The sequence below is a fragment of the Coccidioides posadasii genome, chromosome 2 (genome assembly GCF_018416015.2).
Source record: "Coccidioides posadasii str. Silveira chromosome 2, complete sequence".
Lineage (NCBI taxonomy): Eukaryota > Fungi > Ascomycota > Eurotiomycetes > Onygenales > Onygenaceae > Coccidioides > Coccidioides posadasii.
Window position 1 is genome coordinate 5,126,796 of NC_089408.1, and position 17,200 is coordinate 5,143,995.

The window sequence follows — 17,200 nt, forward strand, 5'->3', positions numbered from 1 at the left end:
TCCATGCGTGTTGGACTACGCGCTTTCCACAACTCCACACTGTGACTACCCCCATTTGTATGGTTATATATGATTATGTGTAGCGTAGTATGTTATACCTATGTATACATGTTAGTTGGATAGTTGCTACATGTTAAACTAGACTGTTCACACCTGCTCATCTTGATTTGATAGCACAAGCAGTTTCTAGATGAAAGCCAGCTTTCTCTTGTAACACTTTTTGTTGACTGGATTGAAATCTGACAGTCTAGCATTGAGCTTGAAATCCTCATTATATATTGATATTGATGTCTCTCGTTTATTTTTATTTTTTCGTCAGAACTGTTCTCTTCTGCTGTCCTTGTCTGAGCTGCTTTTCTTGTAAAGTTCTGATCTGCTAGGTATAGTCAACTAATAACTAACTAGTTAAACTCCTGACTTCCCATGTCTTTCACCCAGGCTTAGAAAGTTGCATTGAATCAACAGTGCAAACAGAAATCTTTGCCTTGGGGTCTGTTTTGCAGGAGATTTGCACAACAAATCAACCTTACCACAATCAAGATGATCATGAAGTGGAAGCCTTGTTCTGTGATGATATCTTTCCTAACACGCTACAGCTTCCTCTTGGTAAAGTTATAGTGAAATGTTGGACCAGAACGTATATCAATGTGGGAGAGATTATGGTGGATGTCAAGCAAGTCCAAGATGAATGTTACTGTGAAGGAGAAAGGATGGGACAGAAGCTTTCTAAATGAGATGCCTACCAGTAAGTTTGCCTCCTTCTTGCTTACTCTATTGTGAGAAATTTCTTATGAAAATACTTTAGCTACTTTATTGGATTTTCTACCTTTACCTTTACTTTTTATTTTTATGTTTGGGCCTAGCTATTTTTGCTAACCAGCATTTAACCCATTGACATTGATCGTTGGCTAATATGGGAGTTCAAAAAAATGCCCTATTCTGCATCCAACACACTCCCCGGCTGTAAAACACACGCAGTTTCGCCATCTCAACGGAATACGGGGAAAATGTCGATGATATACTGAATGAGGAGCTTGGAGAACTTCACGCGGACATCCCCAATTGCTTCGAGGCTTAACTTTGGAGCAGTCTTGAAATTCAAGTTTGACTGCAAAATTGGTGTTTGACAGGTCCAAAGAAGGGGATAGCCCTCTCTACTATGAAGAGAATAGCTGGAGGGGCTGGCCAACAGTGGAAAAGAATGTTTTAAGGCGGCTGGCAGATGTTCTATTGAAACTCTTTTTCCTTCCTCCCATATGGGCCTCAAGGAGTAACGTATTTCTTTTCCCGCCATTTTCGAGGTTCTCTTTCCCATGACTTTCTCCATGATCTTTTCTAGGGTGTTGAGCAAAGCGACTGCTCAATATTGCCGTAAAAATCCAAGTAGGGCGTCTGTGACCGAGACAGCGGCTCTCAGAAAATCCGTCGAGCGAGACATACAGAAATTACATCTATCCAAAACAGCTCCCGTCGATCCCAGAGACTTCTTTTCCAAGCAAGCCTCCTAGGCTCCCTTCCAGTGAAACGCCAACATATCCCCTTGCTGACTATCAGGGCTGAGGGAAGCATCATGCATCTCATTGCCATGCCTAAGGCGAGATTTTTTCTGGTATTGATGTTTCCGGCCCTCTCCATGCGTCCAATAGACCCAGCCTCCCAATACAAGAAAGGTCAAGAGGACGGTGGCCACGCCATAGATCCAGATCCAAGAGGACAGGACTTTTTGCTCCTGGCCAACTTGGAAGTTAAAAAAGGTGGTGCTACATAGCGTCTGCAAAATGAAGCAGAAATAATCAGTATCGAGTTCTGGCAATACTTTGATGTAACTGGCGGCAACTGGTGTTTCGATGGCGCCGAACACTCACTGCGGTGAACATTCGGGGTAGGAACAAAAGTGTGACCACAGCAATTATCCGCATATCCATGCTATCACGCCTCTGGCTCTCGGCAATGGATCGGTTGAGATGGTTATCTCGCTGTCCGAGCAACGTGTAGATCTGCAGTCATGATTAGAAACATTGTCAGATTAAACAATAGGAATTTTCTTATCTACTGTCTGTGTCTGAGCTTGTATGCGCTAGTGGGTGTACTCTGAAGCGCCAAGGAAGTGTGTGAAGCTGCTTTTCATCAGGTCCAGTTTTTCGATCATTGAGGTCCAGTATAGGTCGCGTTCAGCCGTAGTAACTGCATAAGCAGCCGTTGACCACTGAGCTAGTGTTTCTAAGAACCGGAGCTGTGTTTGACAGATAAATTCTATATGAGATATTGCCCCTGGAAGACCGGTCAGTTTCCTTATAATTCTGTCCAAATCCAAGGCCTCGGATCTGTTGGGATGATCTGGATCGGTGTTGCGATAATGTAGGCCCGTATCATTTTCAACTTCCCATACTTTATCGCGATGTAGTTGTAGAGAATTTGAAATTCTTAACAATGATTCCTCGATGAGTACGGACGGCAGAAAGAGCGGATGCGTAGGCTTAGAATCATGGACAGACCAGTCTTTAAGCCACATTTTGAGAGATTGGATCGAATTATTGTGAAGTCCGATGATTAGAGCACATGTTTCCCGCGTCTCTCCATTGTAGCTCATTGCAAGGCAGTAGAACCAATGCCCACCGTGGTTATTCCGCAATACCAGCCCTACATACTATTAACATATTCTCGTACGTCCAGGGCGAGGAACATTCGCTAACCAGAGACACGATCGATCTGAGCCACGGCCTTTGCTGTATAACAGACTGACATTTCCCTCGAATCGGCAAGATAGGTCAAGGAGGGGAGGTTCCAGGCACGGGTTATACTCTGTAGAGTGCGCCGTGGAATTGCTCCTAAAGCCGGAGGCTCACCATCTGGAGACGCCGGGCTGAACCTTTACGCTAATCAGTTTGTGTCGTCAGTTGGAGGATGCTTCTCAGCGTACAGGACCCTGTGAGTTGCCTTTGGCCGAGCTTCACGAGGCTGCAGTGGGTAGTTAGTGGTGTCAGTCGGCAGATCGGCCCAAAAAAAAGGAGGGCCTTAGGAGGCCAAAAATGTTGCACCTTTGATACCCATTGCAGCAATTCTTCCTCGCTCAAGAATTTCTCACTGGAGCTGAAACCAGCAGGGCTGTTCTATCGGGCGCTCAACTCTTAGCTGAATAGTTCCCCCGACCAAATTACTTATCGACTCGAAAGCCGTTAACATACGAACTCATCCCAAATTTCAACGTACTGCCACTCGCGTCGGGGTTTCAACACTGAGGTGTGTCCTGATTGCCCAAAACGGAGCGTCTTCATCTCGATAACCTCGATTCTTGGTTTTGACGAAAACGATAACCTGGTATACAAAAGAAATAACACATGCGGTATGGATGGGAGAGATGTCTGTCCTTATATGCGCCACAGCTGGCAGTAGATGTGAGAAATCTTTTTCTGGCACCTGGGACGTTTTGCCCGTTCATTTTAAGTACGTACAAATTTTAATGTGCCTTGTACTTCACTGCCTCGCCTATCAGCCTTGTCGAATTCTTGATATTGAGCTTGCTGTACTCCGTACTGGGCGCGTTGGACAGCCAGAACCGCAAGCTGCTTTTAGTGTAACCAGCTGTTTCAGCATACGGCAACCACCATTTCCTATACCAGTTGCTAATTTAGAGGCCTCAATATATCTCAAAACATTTAATTTATTGGATAATTGGTACTTTATTTTCTTCGACTGACCTTTTATAATATTAGCATAATAACACTCTAATCACTAGGTATATAGTTAGGCGAGTACTGAGTCGGGCAATCCTCTGTTCATTGATATTGTGTAATTGAATTACCAGGTAATAATCACGAACCTTGAATCTTAAACTGTAGGACAAACTGGGTATTCCATTCCGAAGCTTCAGTGGCTAGTCCGTACCTAATCCGGTATCGCCATACTCAAAGGTCGTCCGCAATATCGTACACGCTCATTATATCGAACCGAAAAAAAAAATAAAATAAAATAAAAATTAAGCAGCCAATTCCATGAGACGCTACAAAGAAAATGGCAGATAATAGTCGAGTACCATAGGAAAAGGGTTCGAATGAGCCGCTGCGCAGACTGCAGAATACAATTGAACCACCAAATTGGGGAGGGGGGAATATCACCTCACCAATTTTCAGAAAAGAAAAGCTGCAGTTGGAGAACTCCATGAGATACGATGCCGCTTCAAAGTACCAAATCCAGTTAAGAAAAGAAAAGGAAGAAGTCCATTGGAAGTAGCAGACAAAGGATGTATGAAGAACCGCGCTGGGCTAGAAGCCTAAAGTCACATACTCATATGAGAAAAAAGGAGACGCACCGTTTGGAGGCGGCCAAAGAAGAGAAAAAAAAAAAAGGTAAAGATGTTAAAACGAGCGTCAGATCAGTTTACGAAACAAAGGGAACCGAGCGTCAAAGCTTGCGTGGTAACAGCGTACACAGCGAGAGCATCACATTCGTAGGGGAGAAAAACAAAAGGCGACTGGAAAACGGGCCATTGTTGACGAAAGTCAGAAAAAGTGAAAACATAATGGCTGACGGTATTGTACACGTAACAGTTTAGCAAGAAAGCTGTGGGGGGATAGACAATCTTGGGCGGAGCAAAGCAGAAAAACATTTCAATTTTGGCTGTTCCGTGACATGAGAAATGAAGAAAACTTTTTGCAGACTGCCAACCCAAGGGTGCGACCGAGAGAATTGGAATAGGAGTAGTACCGAAGCTTAAATAAATTGGACATGTCGCATTCCAGAATCCTGGGAAAACGAAGCAACACAACTAGGAGGCATGACAGTGCTGAATCAATTTGAAAGGGTAAAGAAGAGAATAATAGTAGGAATTGCAAACTGGGAAAACACTTCAAGAATAGTGAAGGGAAAAAAGAGGCAAAGGCTGAATCCGCAAAGAAACGTTTCACGAGTACATTAAGTGCCAAGCACAGGAGAAAAACGCCCATCAAGAGCCGTAAAGCAGAGCCTTGTTAAAATTGAAGAAAGACCTTAAACTAAATGTTGACACATGGACCCATCTTTCAAAGAGACGCAGAACTCCTGCTGGTGCTTAAACGAAGACGAAACGCTCTCACTTCTAACCAGTCAGTCAATTGTCCAGTATGGAAAAATCGCAGAACTTCGAAGACTTTACCTTCATTGGCGCAAACCCGCCACCGTATTGGTGGGATGGCGGCATGCCCATGGATGGATAGATGGGTGGGGGTGGTGCAGGGCGATAGGGTGTGCCAGCTGGCCCGGAGTTGTTCTGAGAACGACCCCAGCTAAGTCTGACACGGGAGTTGCCAATCGGATAGCCTTGCATCTGGTTGATGGCCATCTCTGCAGCATGACGTTGAACGAACTGTACGAAGCCGCAACCCTTGCCAGGGGGAATCTTGACGTAGGTGATCTCTCCGAAGCCTTGGAAGAAGGAGCGAAGTTCGTCTTCAGTGACATAGCCAGACAAACCGCCAACAAAGACAGTGGTGTTGTTAGGATCAGTGAACTGATTCATCGGCTGCGGAGCGCCATAGTAGCCCATCGGTGGACCTCCCATCGCAGGTGGATACATGCCAGCGGGAGGGGCACCGGGCATACCCATCTGGCCAGGAGCACCAGAAGGACCCTTATTCTTGGGAGTCGCAGTGGAGATGCGCATTGGACGGTTGCCACAGTACACACCCTGCATTTCAGTAAGAGCACGCTGCTGATCGGTCTCGTCGGAGAATCTAACAAATCCATAACCGCGAGACATGCCGCTGATTGGGTCGGTCATAATCTTAGCGGACTTGCAAGATGGGAAGCGACTTTGGAAAAGGGAAACCAAGACGTATTCGTTAACCTCGGGACCAAGATCACCGACGAAGATGGAATATTCGGGGGTGCGATCCTCACGACTAGGATAGATATTAGCAAAAAGAAACCAAAAATCTCTACTGGGAGGAACTCACGACCTGTCGGACAAACCACCACCGGTGGCCCAGTTGAGCTTGAATGGGCGATTGGTGTTGGGCATAGGAGTTCCGTTAACCGACAAAGCCTTAGCAGCTGCCGCAGGGGTCGCGAAATCGACGAAACAGTATCCGGCGTTGCTCCTAAACGTATGCCTGGATCAGATAGAGCCCTGCCAAGCTGGGGCCAGAAGATAAAAGAACATACCCAGAGAACTTGTCACGAATCATCTTCACGTTAACCTGTTCGCCCATCTGATACCAGATATTGCGGATGAAGTTCTCATCAATCCATGGCTCAAGCTCACCCATCCTATGAATGCGGCGTTAGAGTCGACGTGTTAAGTCGAACAAGACGAGTAAATGTTGTTAGACTTACCAGAGAGTGGTCTTGCCTTCACCAGATTGCTGTCCACCGGGCGCAGCAGAAGCTTCACCTGGAGCAGGGCCTTGGAAACCAGGAGCAGTAGCATCCGGCTGACCCGTCATGGTTTGGTCGGCAGGAGGAGCAGGACCCGCAGGATTGGCAGGCGACTCGGCAGCGCCGTGCTGGTTCTGAAAAGTATCGAAATTCTGGAACGACATGGCTACAGGATAATGATCAAGTTCTTCCGATATGCAACGAAATATACCGTCTAGATACTTTTCAAGAAATCGTCAAGGAAAAACCGTGATGGGACCTACAGGGTTCGCAAAATAGTTAGCAACTCGAGTAGCTCAGCGAGTGGGTTTGAATGGCGTAGCCAATTGGGGCGACATCAAATATTCACGTCCGTTCTCGAGAGAAGTTCCGCGATAGCCGACAGAGCTAAGGCCCTAATTGTACGATCGCGTCCGGTGAACAATAATTCAAGTCGACTCACCTTTCAGAGTAAAAGCCTTGCAAGGTGCGATATGCTGCAAATACGGCCGTTGCGACTTAAATCGTAGGGTCGTTAAGGAAAGACGGGAACAAACACGAGGCTGAGGATACCCAGGTTGACGACGAAGAGAGACTCGCGTGTCTGTTGCAGAAATCATCACTGTTAGCAACACTTCACCTGGCTGAAAACATCTAACATGAGCGACAACAAAAAGGAAAATAAAAAGAGAAAAAAACGAGAGATGGAAATGCACCTAATGAAGGGAAGCAAGATCAGAAGTGACTGAAATGACAGGAGGTTAATTGACAGTTAAAAATTAGAATCGCAATGACGTAGTCAAAGTCAGAAGGTGAACAAAGAAAAGATCAGACGGAAAGTGAATGGGAAATGAAAGCAAATGATGTTACAGCGACAACCGGAAAGAAACCCGCCGAACAAGAGTGAGAGAAGGGTGAAAAGGGAAGATGAAGAAATGTGGGCGATGTGGTTTGAGAGTGAGGATGTGGATTTGAAGAGGTCAGCAGGTGCGCCAAGCAGGATGGAGAAAAAACACGGTAGCGTGCCGAAAAGACACCCTAACTAATAGTGTCCTGGGCAAAACAAGTTGGGAATCACAACAGGTGGGAAGTTTCTGTAGTCTTGCACACCAATGCACCATATTGCAGCAACAATGCAATAAAGGCCTGCTAGTCCGGTTGGTTTGCATCTTGCTGCGCATTATGTTCGGCGTGGGGGTTCAGGTCCTGTGCTGAATCGGGGCAATCCCACTAGACTCAATGAGTCGCTGATGGGAGATCCATGACGACAATATATTCTTTTTACACTTGTGTTGTTCTCTTAGCCAGTCGCCCACCGGCGCCTGCCAGCACTATCCTTTGTCAACAGCCTCAGTTGCGATTCTCATATCAAGGTATACCTGGCTGATGATGATGCTTAAGGCTGTAATGCGAGAGCAGGGAGCAAGTCACATTTCAAAGGCGTCAAGCGCTTTAGGCACGGCTGTAGGTGGCGACACTGACTAAAGAGGAGCAGGATGCGGGAGACTTTAAAAAGATGAGAAGATCCTGCAATTCGCTGCATGACACGCCAGTCTGGCCAACAGGAGCGTCAACCCGGTTTTGAGGCGTGCTCGACTATCAAGAGCAGCAATGGTGTAGATCGATTGTCCTTATAAACCTTTCGAAACAGTCCAGCCAGACAGGCGGGCGCAAGTATAAAAACCGAACAAACAGAATCCGCAAAAACAACAGAGTGACTTTCTTTAAAAAAAAAAAAAATATAATAAAAAAAAAAAATAAAAAGAATAAAGAAAGAAAGATGCTGCTATCAAAATAAAGCCACTCACCAAGCCTTTAAATGGCAAACAAAATGCAGGAAGATACCTTGCAGATTCAAATCGGAACGGTCGGTTGGAATGGCTGCAAAAAGGAACCCGAAGATTTTGGAACTCCCACAAGTTGCGCGCAAGAAGGGGACACGAGCAAGACACGCAGGCTAGAGAACCTTGAACCCGTCGCGAACGAAACACGCAAGAAAAGGGAAAAAGGAACAACGAGGAGCGATAAAAAAGAAGCAGGGCGATAAGGGAGGGGTTGGTTGATAAAATCGGAGTTGATGGGATAAGAGATTAAAAAAAGGGAAGAAAAAAAAAAAAGTAAAAAAAAGAGGAAGAGGAGAGGAAGAGGGGAGGAAGGGAAAAAAAAAAAAAGAGGGAAAGCCGGTGGGAAAAAAATAGCCTCAGAAGAGCGAAGATGAGGAACCAGACTTTTCCTTGCTACGATCACACCCTCTTTGCTCCGTGCACTACAATTATTAAATTCCGTCTACCATGGCCGTAGGTTCTCTTGAGTGATCAAAAGAGGGTACCAGAAAGAGGCGAAACCTATCCCAAGAGCGGAGAAAAATTACTAAGGGTACCAAAGAATGTCTCTGGAAAGAGAACGAGGGGTTTTGCACCCGCGCGCAAGGTTAAAATCGGTCTCAGCGATTCCAAGATCTCAGTCTCAGGTAACGAACGCGCTCGTATCGCCCGAACACGCAGGCGGTCGTTGAAAGAACAGGCATCCGCCGTTAAGGTCTCATACGAAAAACAAATAAAAATAAAAAAAATAAAAATAAAAAAAAGGGGACAGGCGTGGTGACCTCACAGGCGCCACCTGTGCTAAAAATGGCCAAAATCAATTCAGGCCAGGCCAATGAAGCTGGTGAAAAAAAAGGCGCTGGATTCGTTTTATCTCGGCCCAACAAGTATTTCCTTCTTGCTTGTGCCTGGCAGTTCTCGGTACTTTTCTGCGGAGGAATAATTACGCATAGGGCTCACCGTGTCGACGGTATTACGGTCACGCGAGTGTATCTCACCCGCGCATAGCCACACTCTGTAGGCGTCGGGGCATCTGATTGGGCAATATGTTTTAAAACATTACATACGCTGTACGAGAGAAACAGCACGACGCGTGGTGCCGCGCTGAATACGCTCAGTCGTTCTCTTGCTGTGTGAAGGGCTTTTTAATGACGAAAATCAATCTGAACAGAACCTCGTGGATCTGAAAAATTAGCCAATGATCGCCCTTCCCAGCACTCGCGATATGCAAGCAATGGCCAAGGGCCATGCTGGCGGAGCTCGCAGGGATTAGCGGTCACCCTCCGCTTGGCGGCTTCCACTGAAAGGCCTGCCCTCAGCCAAACTACCCCTCCTTCCGAAACATCCAATTCTTCTCCCCAGACGCAACCCCCTCCCCGATGGCTGAATTCCGCCAAAACACGTACCTGCATGTAGCAGGACACATAATAATAGAATCTTGTACCTCTTTTTTTAGCTTCCAGAATTCCCAAAGAACGCGCTGCTCGAATCGCCCAGCGGAGCCATTCGTCCGTTCATCGATGACGTGACGGTATCCTTGATTAGATAAGCACACGTCACATCGGCGAGCTGTCAAGAGCGACCAAAATCGTTCGAGTCTCGGCTGGTAGAGCGAAGGCCCAGAACACTACAACAAATATCAAGGAGACCTATCGACCCTTCACCGGTATTAGAACCCTCCCTGCTTCCCAAGCTCGTCTCCCAGCAGCTGTATAGTCCTCTCATAGACTTTTGCGGACTCCATCTCCCATCTACCTGGACCCGAATCAGCGACGAATTCGCCGGTGCCAAAATCACCATCATCATCCCTAGCCTCATTTCCATCGCCATCTTCATCCTCAATATCAAATTCCAACGGACTTCCCTGATCCTGCGTATCTAGCACCGTGATGCGCGTGCTCTCTGCGATACTCTTTATTCGTACTTTCTCCGTCATGGAGACCTGATTCCTCCTGTTCTCAAACCCCGGAAGGGGCTGCCCTGTTTCAACATCCTCGCCTTGTAGCAAAGAAGCAAACATCGCGTCAAGCTTCCTTACCAGTTGGAACGTAGACCTGGGTGAGAAAGGGTAGTCTGGAAGATACGTGTTTAAAAGGCCCGCTATGGAGATGAGATACGGCGTCTGTAGGGATGCTAATCAAAAAGCAATCAATACCTCTCAACATTTAAAACGTTTGAGAGAGATAGAGATTAGGTAGGAAAAGATTGTCACTCACGAGTCCCGCTCACCCATAGAACATCTGCAATGCCTTCGATATCTTTCGCTACTTCTCTGAATCGTTCGTATCCTCTGTCCTCATCCTTCTCGCCTGAAAAGGAACTGCTGAACTTCTTCGCATGCCGCCGGTTGATCGCTAGTATGTGACTATCCACGTAATTGATCACCGCTGTCTCCTTCGATGATCCGGGCTTAAGAGGATGGTGCCTTTGTTGAGGCAACGAATGGGAGATCGTGGCTGACGACAGCGCGGACGACGGAGCAGGAGAAGGGAGGGAGGAAGGGAAAAATCCGCCTTGCGGAGGAGGGGTATACATATTGTCCAATGTAGTGATGAAAGGTACCTTGGACTTCAAAATAACTAGGTGATGATGACGCTGGTAGGAGTTGAGGAGGGGGTCGGACGGAGTACCTCGCGGATCTGACGTAGCAACTGGTAGGGTATACGTGACTAGGTCGATAAGAAAAGCCAAGAAGGATGAACGCAGGGCGATTGCATCTAAACACTCTTCGGATGGAGGACTTGATCACTGTCTGCGATTTGTGATGTGTGAGCCCTCTCCGCCACTCGTTCAGCCAGTTACGTCAAGCGCAAAGAGACCAAACCCATAACTACGGCAAATCGCATTTGTAGCTCGCCCAACACTAGATTCATTTACAAAGCTATACGGGACTTGTTAAGATGCTTGCTTGCTTGCTCGTATGTATGTACATACATACATGCTTAACTCTGACCCTTTTGGTGAGCAGCTGACCATCGTCCTCCACGTAAAAGCAAATGGCACACCACTCCCTCTTCTATTCCGTAGAAAATCGGTATACTTCGGCTCCCAAGTATGCAATCGTATCTACAAACTTCTGGGCGGAAGGCCAAATGCTACGGGCACTATTTGAAAAGGTCACCTGTCTTTGAAGGAATCCCAGCATTACGGTAATTTTGGCCTTTGTGCGTATGCGCGTGACCACGCATTTGGCGATCGATTGCCATCGCCTCGCAAATCGGAAGTATACTCGGAGTCAATTGCTTGCAGTGGTCACAAGGGTAGGCCTGCGCAGTTACACGTATCTTCGAGGACCACTGAGAGGAAGATTCTATCTCGGAAAGTTCAAGTTAGTCGTGTTTCAGCGGAAGTTTCACTATAGAAACGCAGCATATGAGACCAATTCAGAGAAATTGAGAGAAGATTTTGGTCAATGAGAAAACTGGAGTTCAAATCATCGAGATGACTATGCGAAGCCACTCGTTCATATGGCCCCAGCGGACTCATCTTGCTGGTGCTCTTGGGATTAAACCATAGGACATATGACTTACCCAGCGAAAATATAGTTGTCCTTGGACTGCTGTTTATGCACACCTGTACTTGATATTCTCAGGCTACGGGTCGCGGAAGCGTGGAGATAGTAGATATTCGATCCCATCTCACTCAGGCTGTATCAATCAGTTCTAGATATTCTAGCACGAAAGAGAAATGGAACTTACTCTGATCTTTCCTCTCCTCTTCTTCATTTCTTCAACCTTCTTTTTATCTTCCTCAAATCCCTTTAGCAGTTCGTTCTGCTTCTCCTTCCGTATCTCTCGCGTCTGGAACCGATAGAAGTCTTCTAGACCTTTATTCTTCTCTTTCTGTTTCTCAGCCAGAGCCTTCAATTCATCCTCCCTATCGGGATTGTGCTTCGGTCCCTTGACCACTGTGATAAAGCCGTCTTCATCCGGTACTTGTGCTCCCGTAGTAGCTTCGCGGGCACGGGCCTCTTCGAGACGGTCAAAAACGAGCATATATTCGTTCGCTATACGTTTCAACTCCTCTCTCGGCGGATATCTGAGACGATTGTGGTTCTCGTATCTCTGTGATCCCAGAGGCGGCAACTTATCCTCGATACCTTGACCCCATACTATTTTAGTTCTAGACTTCGCGGCCTTTTTCGCAGCTTTCAAACTCGCTTCCATGCTCGGCTTGTCGACAAATACCACAACGGCATGCGCGCCGGGGTTTTGAAGCTCTCGATCCCATGTTTTCGGCAACCGTATGGATTTGAGTTCTTGCTCCAGTTCTTCGACCGTTTCCCTCTTGCGCTTTTTCCCTTTGCTCAACTGAGCGCTTGGTTTGACGACGGGAGCTGAGCTTGTGCTCTGGACATCTTGAAATCTCACTGACTCGACCCGACCAGCGCACAGCTGGGTACCGAAGAAGTGTTTGAAATGAGCTTCCGTAGCTGTAATGGGGACGTTCACAAGAAACAGCGAGCGGGATGAATCAGGGTCTGGGATTCTTGGCTGATGTGGTTGCAGGTAGAGGAAATGGGTTGCGGCCTTTGGCAGGGAAGGCAACGGTGGAAGCTCTAATGGAAGAACTGTAAAGCCAGATAGGCTTAAAGGATACTCACGGCCCATCTTGGAAATCAATGAATTACGAAAGATCTTGCGATCTTCGAATGTGTTTTCACAAAGATGAGTTTTGAAGCTCATGTAATAGGGAAATTTTACGCGACCGCAAGTGAATTCTAACCTCGGAAAATCTTGCCTTCTACTCCCGTAAACTCCAGCATTCCATGCATAGCCCTCCGTACGTCAACAATTAATTAGCAAATATTGCAAAAGCGTCTGCTTCTGAAGATGATCGAATGACTCTGAAAAGTGGTTTTCAGAAAGCTAAGGGTCAACCTTCTATGCCTTCTCCGGGTCATTTATACCCCCGTTTGTGATAATGTACGTCGCTTCCCGTTCCGGACAATCTGCCCAGGAATTAGAAGGTCAGACAATCCAACTTCAGAGCGCCCTATATACCAAATCCATGATTCAGGCGACATACCTGGAGAGTCCTGGATTTTGGCGACTCTTTCTTCCCCACGCCCTTTGCGAAGAAGCACCCGGGTGGTTGAGGCGTGAGCCAATATATGGCCGCCAACAGGCTTCCGGCCATCTGCACCCGCAAATAACGCGCTTGCTCCAGGATCACTCTGCACCTGATTCGTCTGGGTGGTGTGAGTTTTGGCAATCAGCAACTTTAGGGCTAGGGAGAATTTACCATGAGAACACAGACATTGAATTCTAATCGTGCGTGAGTATTTACTCGGTCAATTTACTTGGTGCGTTGACGGTCATACCTTCAGCCATATGAGCCAGTTTCATGAGAAACTGGTTGAGTTTCTGCTGGCGATCTGCAAGCTCGCCACGCCCGCAATAATCAACCCGGAAACAGTTCATAATACTGTCAATAATGAGCAGACGGTATTCCCCGCCTGCAAACTCTTTGGATAGGGTATTCAAGAGTTCCAACTGGTGCTCACTGTTTAACGCCCTCGCATACGCGATGTTTTCTAGACTGGAATCGGGATCGACTCCAAAACGTTCAGCGATCTGTCCGACTCGTTCCGGACGGAATGTCCCTTCTGTGTCAATATATGCAACTTTTCCCTCAGCACCGCCCATACTTCTTGGCAGCTGAGCGACAACAGACATTGTGTGCGAAAGTTGCGTTTTTCCGCAGCGAAATTCTCCATAGACTTCGCTGATACTCATGCTCTGGAACCCGCTTCTGAGGGTCAGCTTTCGTTATGGCCAGGCACACTCTTTCCATTCTTACCCGTTGAGGATCGCGTCAAATTGCTTACTGCCAGTGGAAATTCTGACGACCCTCTTTCTTTGATGGCCGAGTTCCATTGCCGTTATGAAACCCGAAGCCGAGGGCTAAGGCATCTTTGAGTCTTGCATGTTTATGTGTCTTACGGAAATGTTTTGAGATCATACCTGGCATTTCTGAATTGCCTCCTTGATCTTTTCCACCTTAACTTCACTGAATCCCTTAATTTTCAGCAGTGTTCTGCGCGTTGCGCCGTGAACGGACTACAGAAGAACAGTTAGCTGGAACATTGCAGCCATCTTCCCCGGAAAAATAGGGACCATTCTGCGACTTACAGCAACAGTATAAAAGCCGTTGGCTTTCAACTTTGTGATGTCAGAGGCACCAATCCCTGAAACCTAATAGTTAGCCGCGGGGCGAAGGGGAGGGCCGGCCTTTTGCCTGCGAAGATTGACAAACCATGTGCTTGAATGCCATCAATGTCAACAATGAAGTTCTCCTAAGTCCTCGCGATTGCATCAAAAGTTAATAATGGAACTCGAATGCCTTGTCTTGCCCTACAAGAACTGAGTGTTTGAGTGCTTACGTCTTCGTCAAAACTGCCGCTGGCATCTGAGGCAGGCATTGTGTCTGGAAAGGAAGATTGGAGAAGCTTCCTGGATACTAATGATGATGATGCTAGGCTCCAGGGTAAGTTCAAGAGATTCAAGGAAAGCTAGATACTCGCATGGCATGAGAGAACGTGAGAGTGACTGGGAGGGAATTCCCATTAACCCCTCCTCAAGTCACGAGCGCTGCCATATTAGGAAATCGATTGCAGAGCCTCCTTGGAAACAACACCGCCTGCATGCAATGATCGTCCCATAGCCTTTGCAGAGAACAAAATAGAAGTCCCAGAACTACAAAAGGAAACCGAAATGAGACAGACGTGCAAACCAATCCCGCTTTTGGACCATGCTGGACTAGATGGAGACAAGAACGAGTTTAGCCCGGTAGAAGAACCGCCGGCATATTGTACAGACCCAAAGGAAAGAAAACTAAGAGACTGAGACCGACACCAGATAAAACCGGGTCAAAGGAAAGGGAAATAAAGCACAACTAGACATGTAACCAGAAAAGCCACGCCAGTACCGTAAAACTGGAAAGTCAGCACCAACGTCCATGGGCGGAGAAAGCCAATTCCACTCCGGCTCGCTTTAGTCCATTCCATCCTTTCACTCCGCTCAATTAACCCTCAAGATGCCTTGCTCTTTCTTCTCTTCCTGATAGTACGTGAAACGCAGATGAATTCCATTTTGAAAGACACTCGACGCCGATTTTTTTTTTCATGAGGCTTGAGCCATGCTGGACCCGGGTCGTAGAAACTAGGACATCGTGAAATCTTTGCTCGTCGTATACATAAAATATTGGTACTGATGATTTGTTACGGGCGTGATATGTGCAATATATGAGATGAGACTAATCCAAAATCAATGATAGAAACCGAGTGAAAAAAGAAAAGAAAAAGACTGAAGTTAGTAAAGAAGGAGCGGGGGCGTGCTCTCAACGGCTGTAGTCTACAACCCTCTATGCCACTGCTGGAGTCGTGGCAGCGGCTGGAGCCTGAGGAGCCTCAGTGGTAGTTTCTGTTGCTGGTGGAGCGGGAGCTGTTGTCTCGGCTGTAGGCTGAGTATTAGTCTCGGTAGTAGTATTAGCGGTATTATTGGTGGGACAATCCCGGGAAATGTGGCCGGCCTGAGAGCACTTGTAGCAAACCTTGCCTGCCGAGCTCAAAGGTCCACCGTTGGGAGCGGTACAATCTCGCGAGATATGTCCCTTAAACAATGTCAGCTCTGGATAAAACCTCCGTACCAATCATATCTCGACTTACCAATTTACCGCAAGCATAGCATTTCATGGCTTGGGCCTGGCAATCTCGCGCGAAGTGATTCGGCCCGCCGCATTTGTAGCAGGTTGCCGCTCTTGGGTACCCTCCGTAACCACCACGGAAGGGTGCATTGAAGCCTCCGCGAGCACCGCCTACGTTGCGCGGAGCGCCTTGCATTCCGGCATTGTGGCAATTCCGCTATATGACATCAGGGTCGGGTTACTCTTCTCAAGGACAAGCTTAACTCACGGCTAAATGCCCAGGAAGATTGCAGTTGTAACAACGGCCACTTGTCGCTCCTCCGTTCAATCGCAGGGTAGGGCAATCAGCCTGGACGTGTCCAAGGCCCTGGCAGTGATAGCACTGTTTCGCTGAAAGAGAGTTAATGGAATTTTCTTCGTGCCACCGTACCCGATAAACTTACTTTCAGTAGTACGAGGTCGTGGACAACCGTTTGATTCGTGTCCTGGCTCCATATTAGATTATAGTGGAATAATGTCGAATGTTACCACGAGGCGAACGTACCGGGCTGCTTGCCTGTACATGTGCGAATCAGCATTTGTCCGGAATAGGTGGGCTCTTATGGAGAAAACCAACAGTTATAGCAAAGGCGTTCGGAAGACGAGCAAACCTCTGTCCTTATCAGTACGGAGATCCAAACCTATCGCGAATCCATAGAGCCAGATACACACCAGCATAGTGGCCGATGTTGCCACACTTGTAACAGGCACGACGAGACAACAACATTCTATAAGTACACCAGGGTGTTAGCTTCCGTGAATACCACAGTCACCCCGATTCGCTCGGGATAGTACTTCTGCAAGGAGTGTGCGGGCAAGCCGCTGAGCAAGAAAGCGTATTGGTCAAAGTCACTCGGAAATAGACAAGGCTTTCGGATGTAGCAGCGGTCTCAACGCTTCACCGATTCGAGCTTATGGGATAATGAACTCACTTTTAATATTTGAACACTCAGATTCTTTCTCAATATCCAATAACCAGCAGTCCAGGACCTACAGGGCCGAATTTCAATGTCTTAGCTACCTTTTTTTTTCTTTTTGTTTTAAAAAAAAAAGGGCGACAGGTACAGATAACTAAAGGATAGGATAACTTACTTCTCAGCACTCCAAACTAAACCCTCACGGCTCTTCAATCCCACCGAGACCACAGTCGAGTTCCCTATCAGTTGTCCAAATGACCGTGCGTTGGAAATGTAAAGATACTCCCGAAAGATACTTAGAAAGTGCAGAATGATCCGTCATCTTGGGGTGGATGAAAATCTTTAGCTCTTTTGCGACTATCCCGAATCGCGTTAGCGCCTACCCCAGACAAGGTCATGACTCTGCGTAAATCCATGGATTGACCCAGACCCAGTCCTCGTCTT

At 47.1% G+C, this 17,200-nt stretch overlaps 6 protein-coding genes across 6 annotated transcripts; all 6 read right to left on the reverse strand.

Moving 5' to 3' along the window:
- Positions 1-2,077: 2,077 nt before the first annotated feature.
- D8B26_004113 (uncharacterized protein) lies at positions 2,078-3,275 on the reverse strand (the record flags this gene model as incomplete). Its single annotated transcript, XM_066124370.1, has 5 exons — positions 2,078-2,640; positions 2,694-2,869; positions 2,921-2,958; positions 3,048-3,110; positions 3,186-3,275. The coding sequence occupies 5 exons, from the start codon at positions 3,273-3,275 to the stop codon at positions 2,078-2,080; spliced, it is 930 nt and encodes a 309-aa protein (XP_065980451.1).
- A 1,793-nt stretch (positions 3,276-5,068) lies between these two features.
- Positions 5,069-6,515, reverse strand: D8B26_004114 (uncharacterized protein; the record flags this gene model as incomplete). The annotated part of the gene is made up of 5 exons (XM_066124371.1): positions 5,069-5,071; positions 5,132-5,876; positions 5,934-6,074; positions 6,139-6,243; positions 6,310-6,515. The coding sequence occupies 5 exons, from the start codon at positions 6,513-6,515 to the stop codon at positions 5,069-5,071; spliced, it is 1,200 nt and encodes a 399-aa protein (XP_065980452.1).
- Positions 6,516-9,291: 2,776 nt separating this feature from the next.
- Positions 9,292-10,852, reverse strand: D8B26_004115 (uncharacterized protein). Its single transcript, XM_003067873.2, has 2 exons — positions 10,370-10,852; positions 9,292-10,286 (listed from the first exon to the last, which is right to left on the reverse strand). Exons 1-2 carry the CDS (start codon positions 10,686-10,688, stop codon positions 9,823-9,825), a joined length of 783 nt encoding a protein of 260 aa, XP_003067919.2. The 5' UTR covers positions 10,689-10,852; the 3' UTR covers positions 9,292-9,822.
- Positions 10,853-11,052: 200 nt separating this feature from the next.
- On the reverse strand, positions 11,053-12,763 carry RRP7 (RRP7 superfamily domain-containing protein; the record flags this gene model as incomplete). The annotated part of the gene is made up of 3 exons (XM_003067872.2): positions 11,053-11,463; positions 11,684-11,800; positions 11,852-12,763. 2 exons carry the CDS (start codon positions 12,761-12,763, stop codon positions 11,792-11,794), a joined length of 921 nt encoding a protein of 306 aa, XP_003067918.2. The 3' UTR covers positions 11,053-11,463; positions 11,684-11,791.
- Positions 12,764-13,036: 273 nt separating this feature from the next.
- On the reverse strand, positions 13,037-14,577 carry DMC1 (Meiotic recombination protein dmc1; the record flags this gene model as incomplete). The annotated part of the gene is made up of 9 exons (XM_066124372.1): positions 13,037-13,104; positions 13,182-13,344; positions 13,398-13,420; positions 13,477-13,904; positions 13,956-14,059; positions 14,120-14,215; positions 14,288-14,343; positions 14,412-14,451; positions 14,539-14,577. 9 exons carry the CDS (start codon positions 14,575-14,577, stop codon positions 13,037-13,039), a joined length of 1,017 nt encoding a protein of 338 aa, XP_065980453.1.
- A 20-nt stretch (positions 14,578-14,597) lies between these two features.
- D8B26_004118 (uncharacterized protein) lies at positions 14,598-17,049 on the reverse strand. The gene is made up of 9 exons (XM_066124373.1): positions 16,932-17,049; positions 16,772-16,829; positions 16,512-16,567; positions 16,417-16,452; positions 16,345-16,356; positions 16,244-16,285; positions 16,069-16,182; positions 15,823-16,017; positions 14,598-15,767 (listed from the first exon to the last, which is right to left on the reverse strand). Exons 3-9 carry the CDS (start codon positions 16,515-16,517, stop codon positions 15,519-15,521), a joined length of 654 nt encoding a protein of 217 aa, XP_065980454.1. The 5' UTR covers positions 16,518-16,567; positions 16,772-16,829; positions 16,932-17,049; the 3' UTR covers positions 14,598-15,518.
- Between the last annotated feature and the right edge of the window lie 151 nt (positions 17,050-17,200).

Coding starts and splice junctions, on each gene's coding strand:
- D8B26_004115 (XM_003067873.2), bottom strand. CDS start 10,688: ATGTATACCCCTCCTCCGCAAGGCGGATTTTTCCCTTCCTCCCTCCCT. Junction 10,287..10,369: donor TCTATGGGTGAGCGGGACTC/GTGAGTGACAAT, acceptor CTTTTTGATTAG/CATCCCTACAGACGCCGTAT.
- D8B26_004118 (XM_066124373.1), bottom strand. Junction 16,018..16,068: donor ATCTTCCTGGGCATTTAGCC/GTGAGTTAAGCT, acceptor GATGTCATATAG/CGGAATTGCCACAATGCCGG. Junction 15,768..15,822: donor GCTATGCTTGCGGTAAATTG/GTAAGTCGAGAT, acceptor ACATTGTTTAAG/GGACATATCTCGCGAGATTG.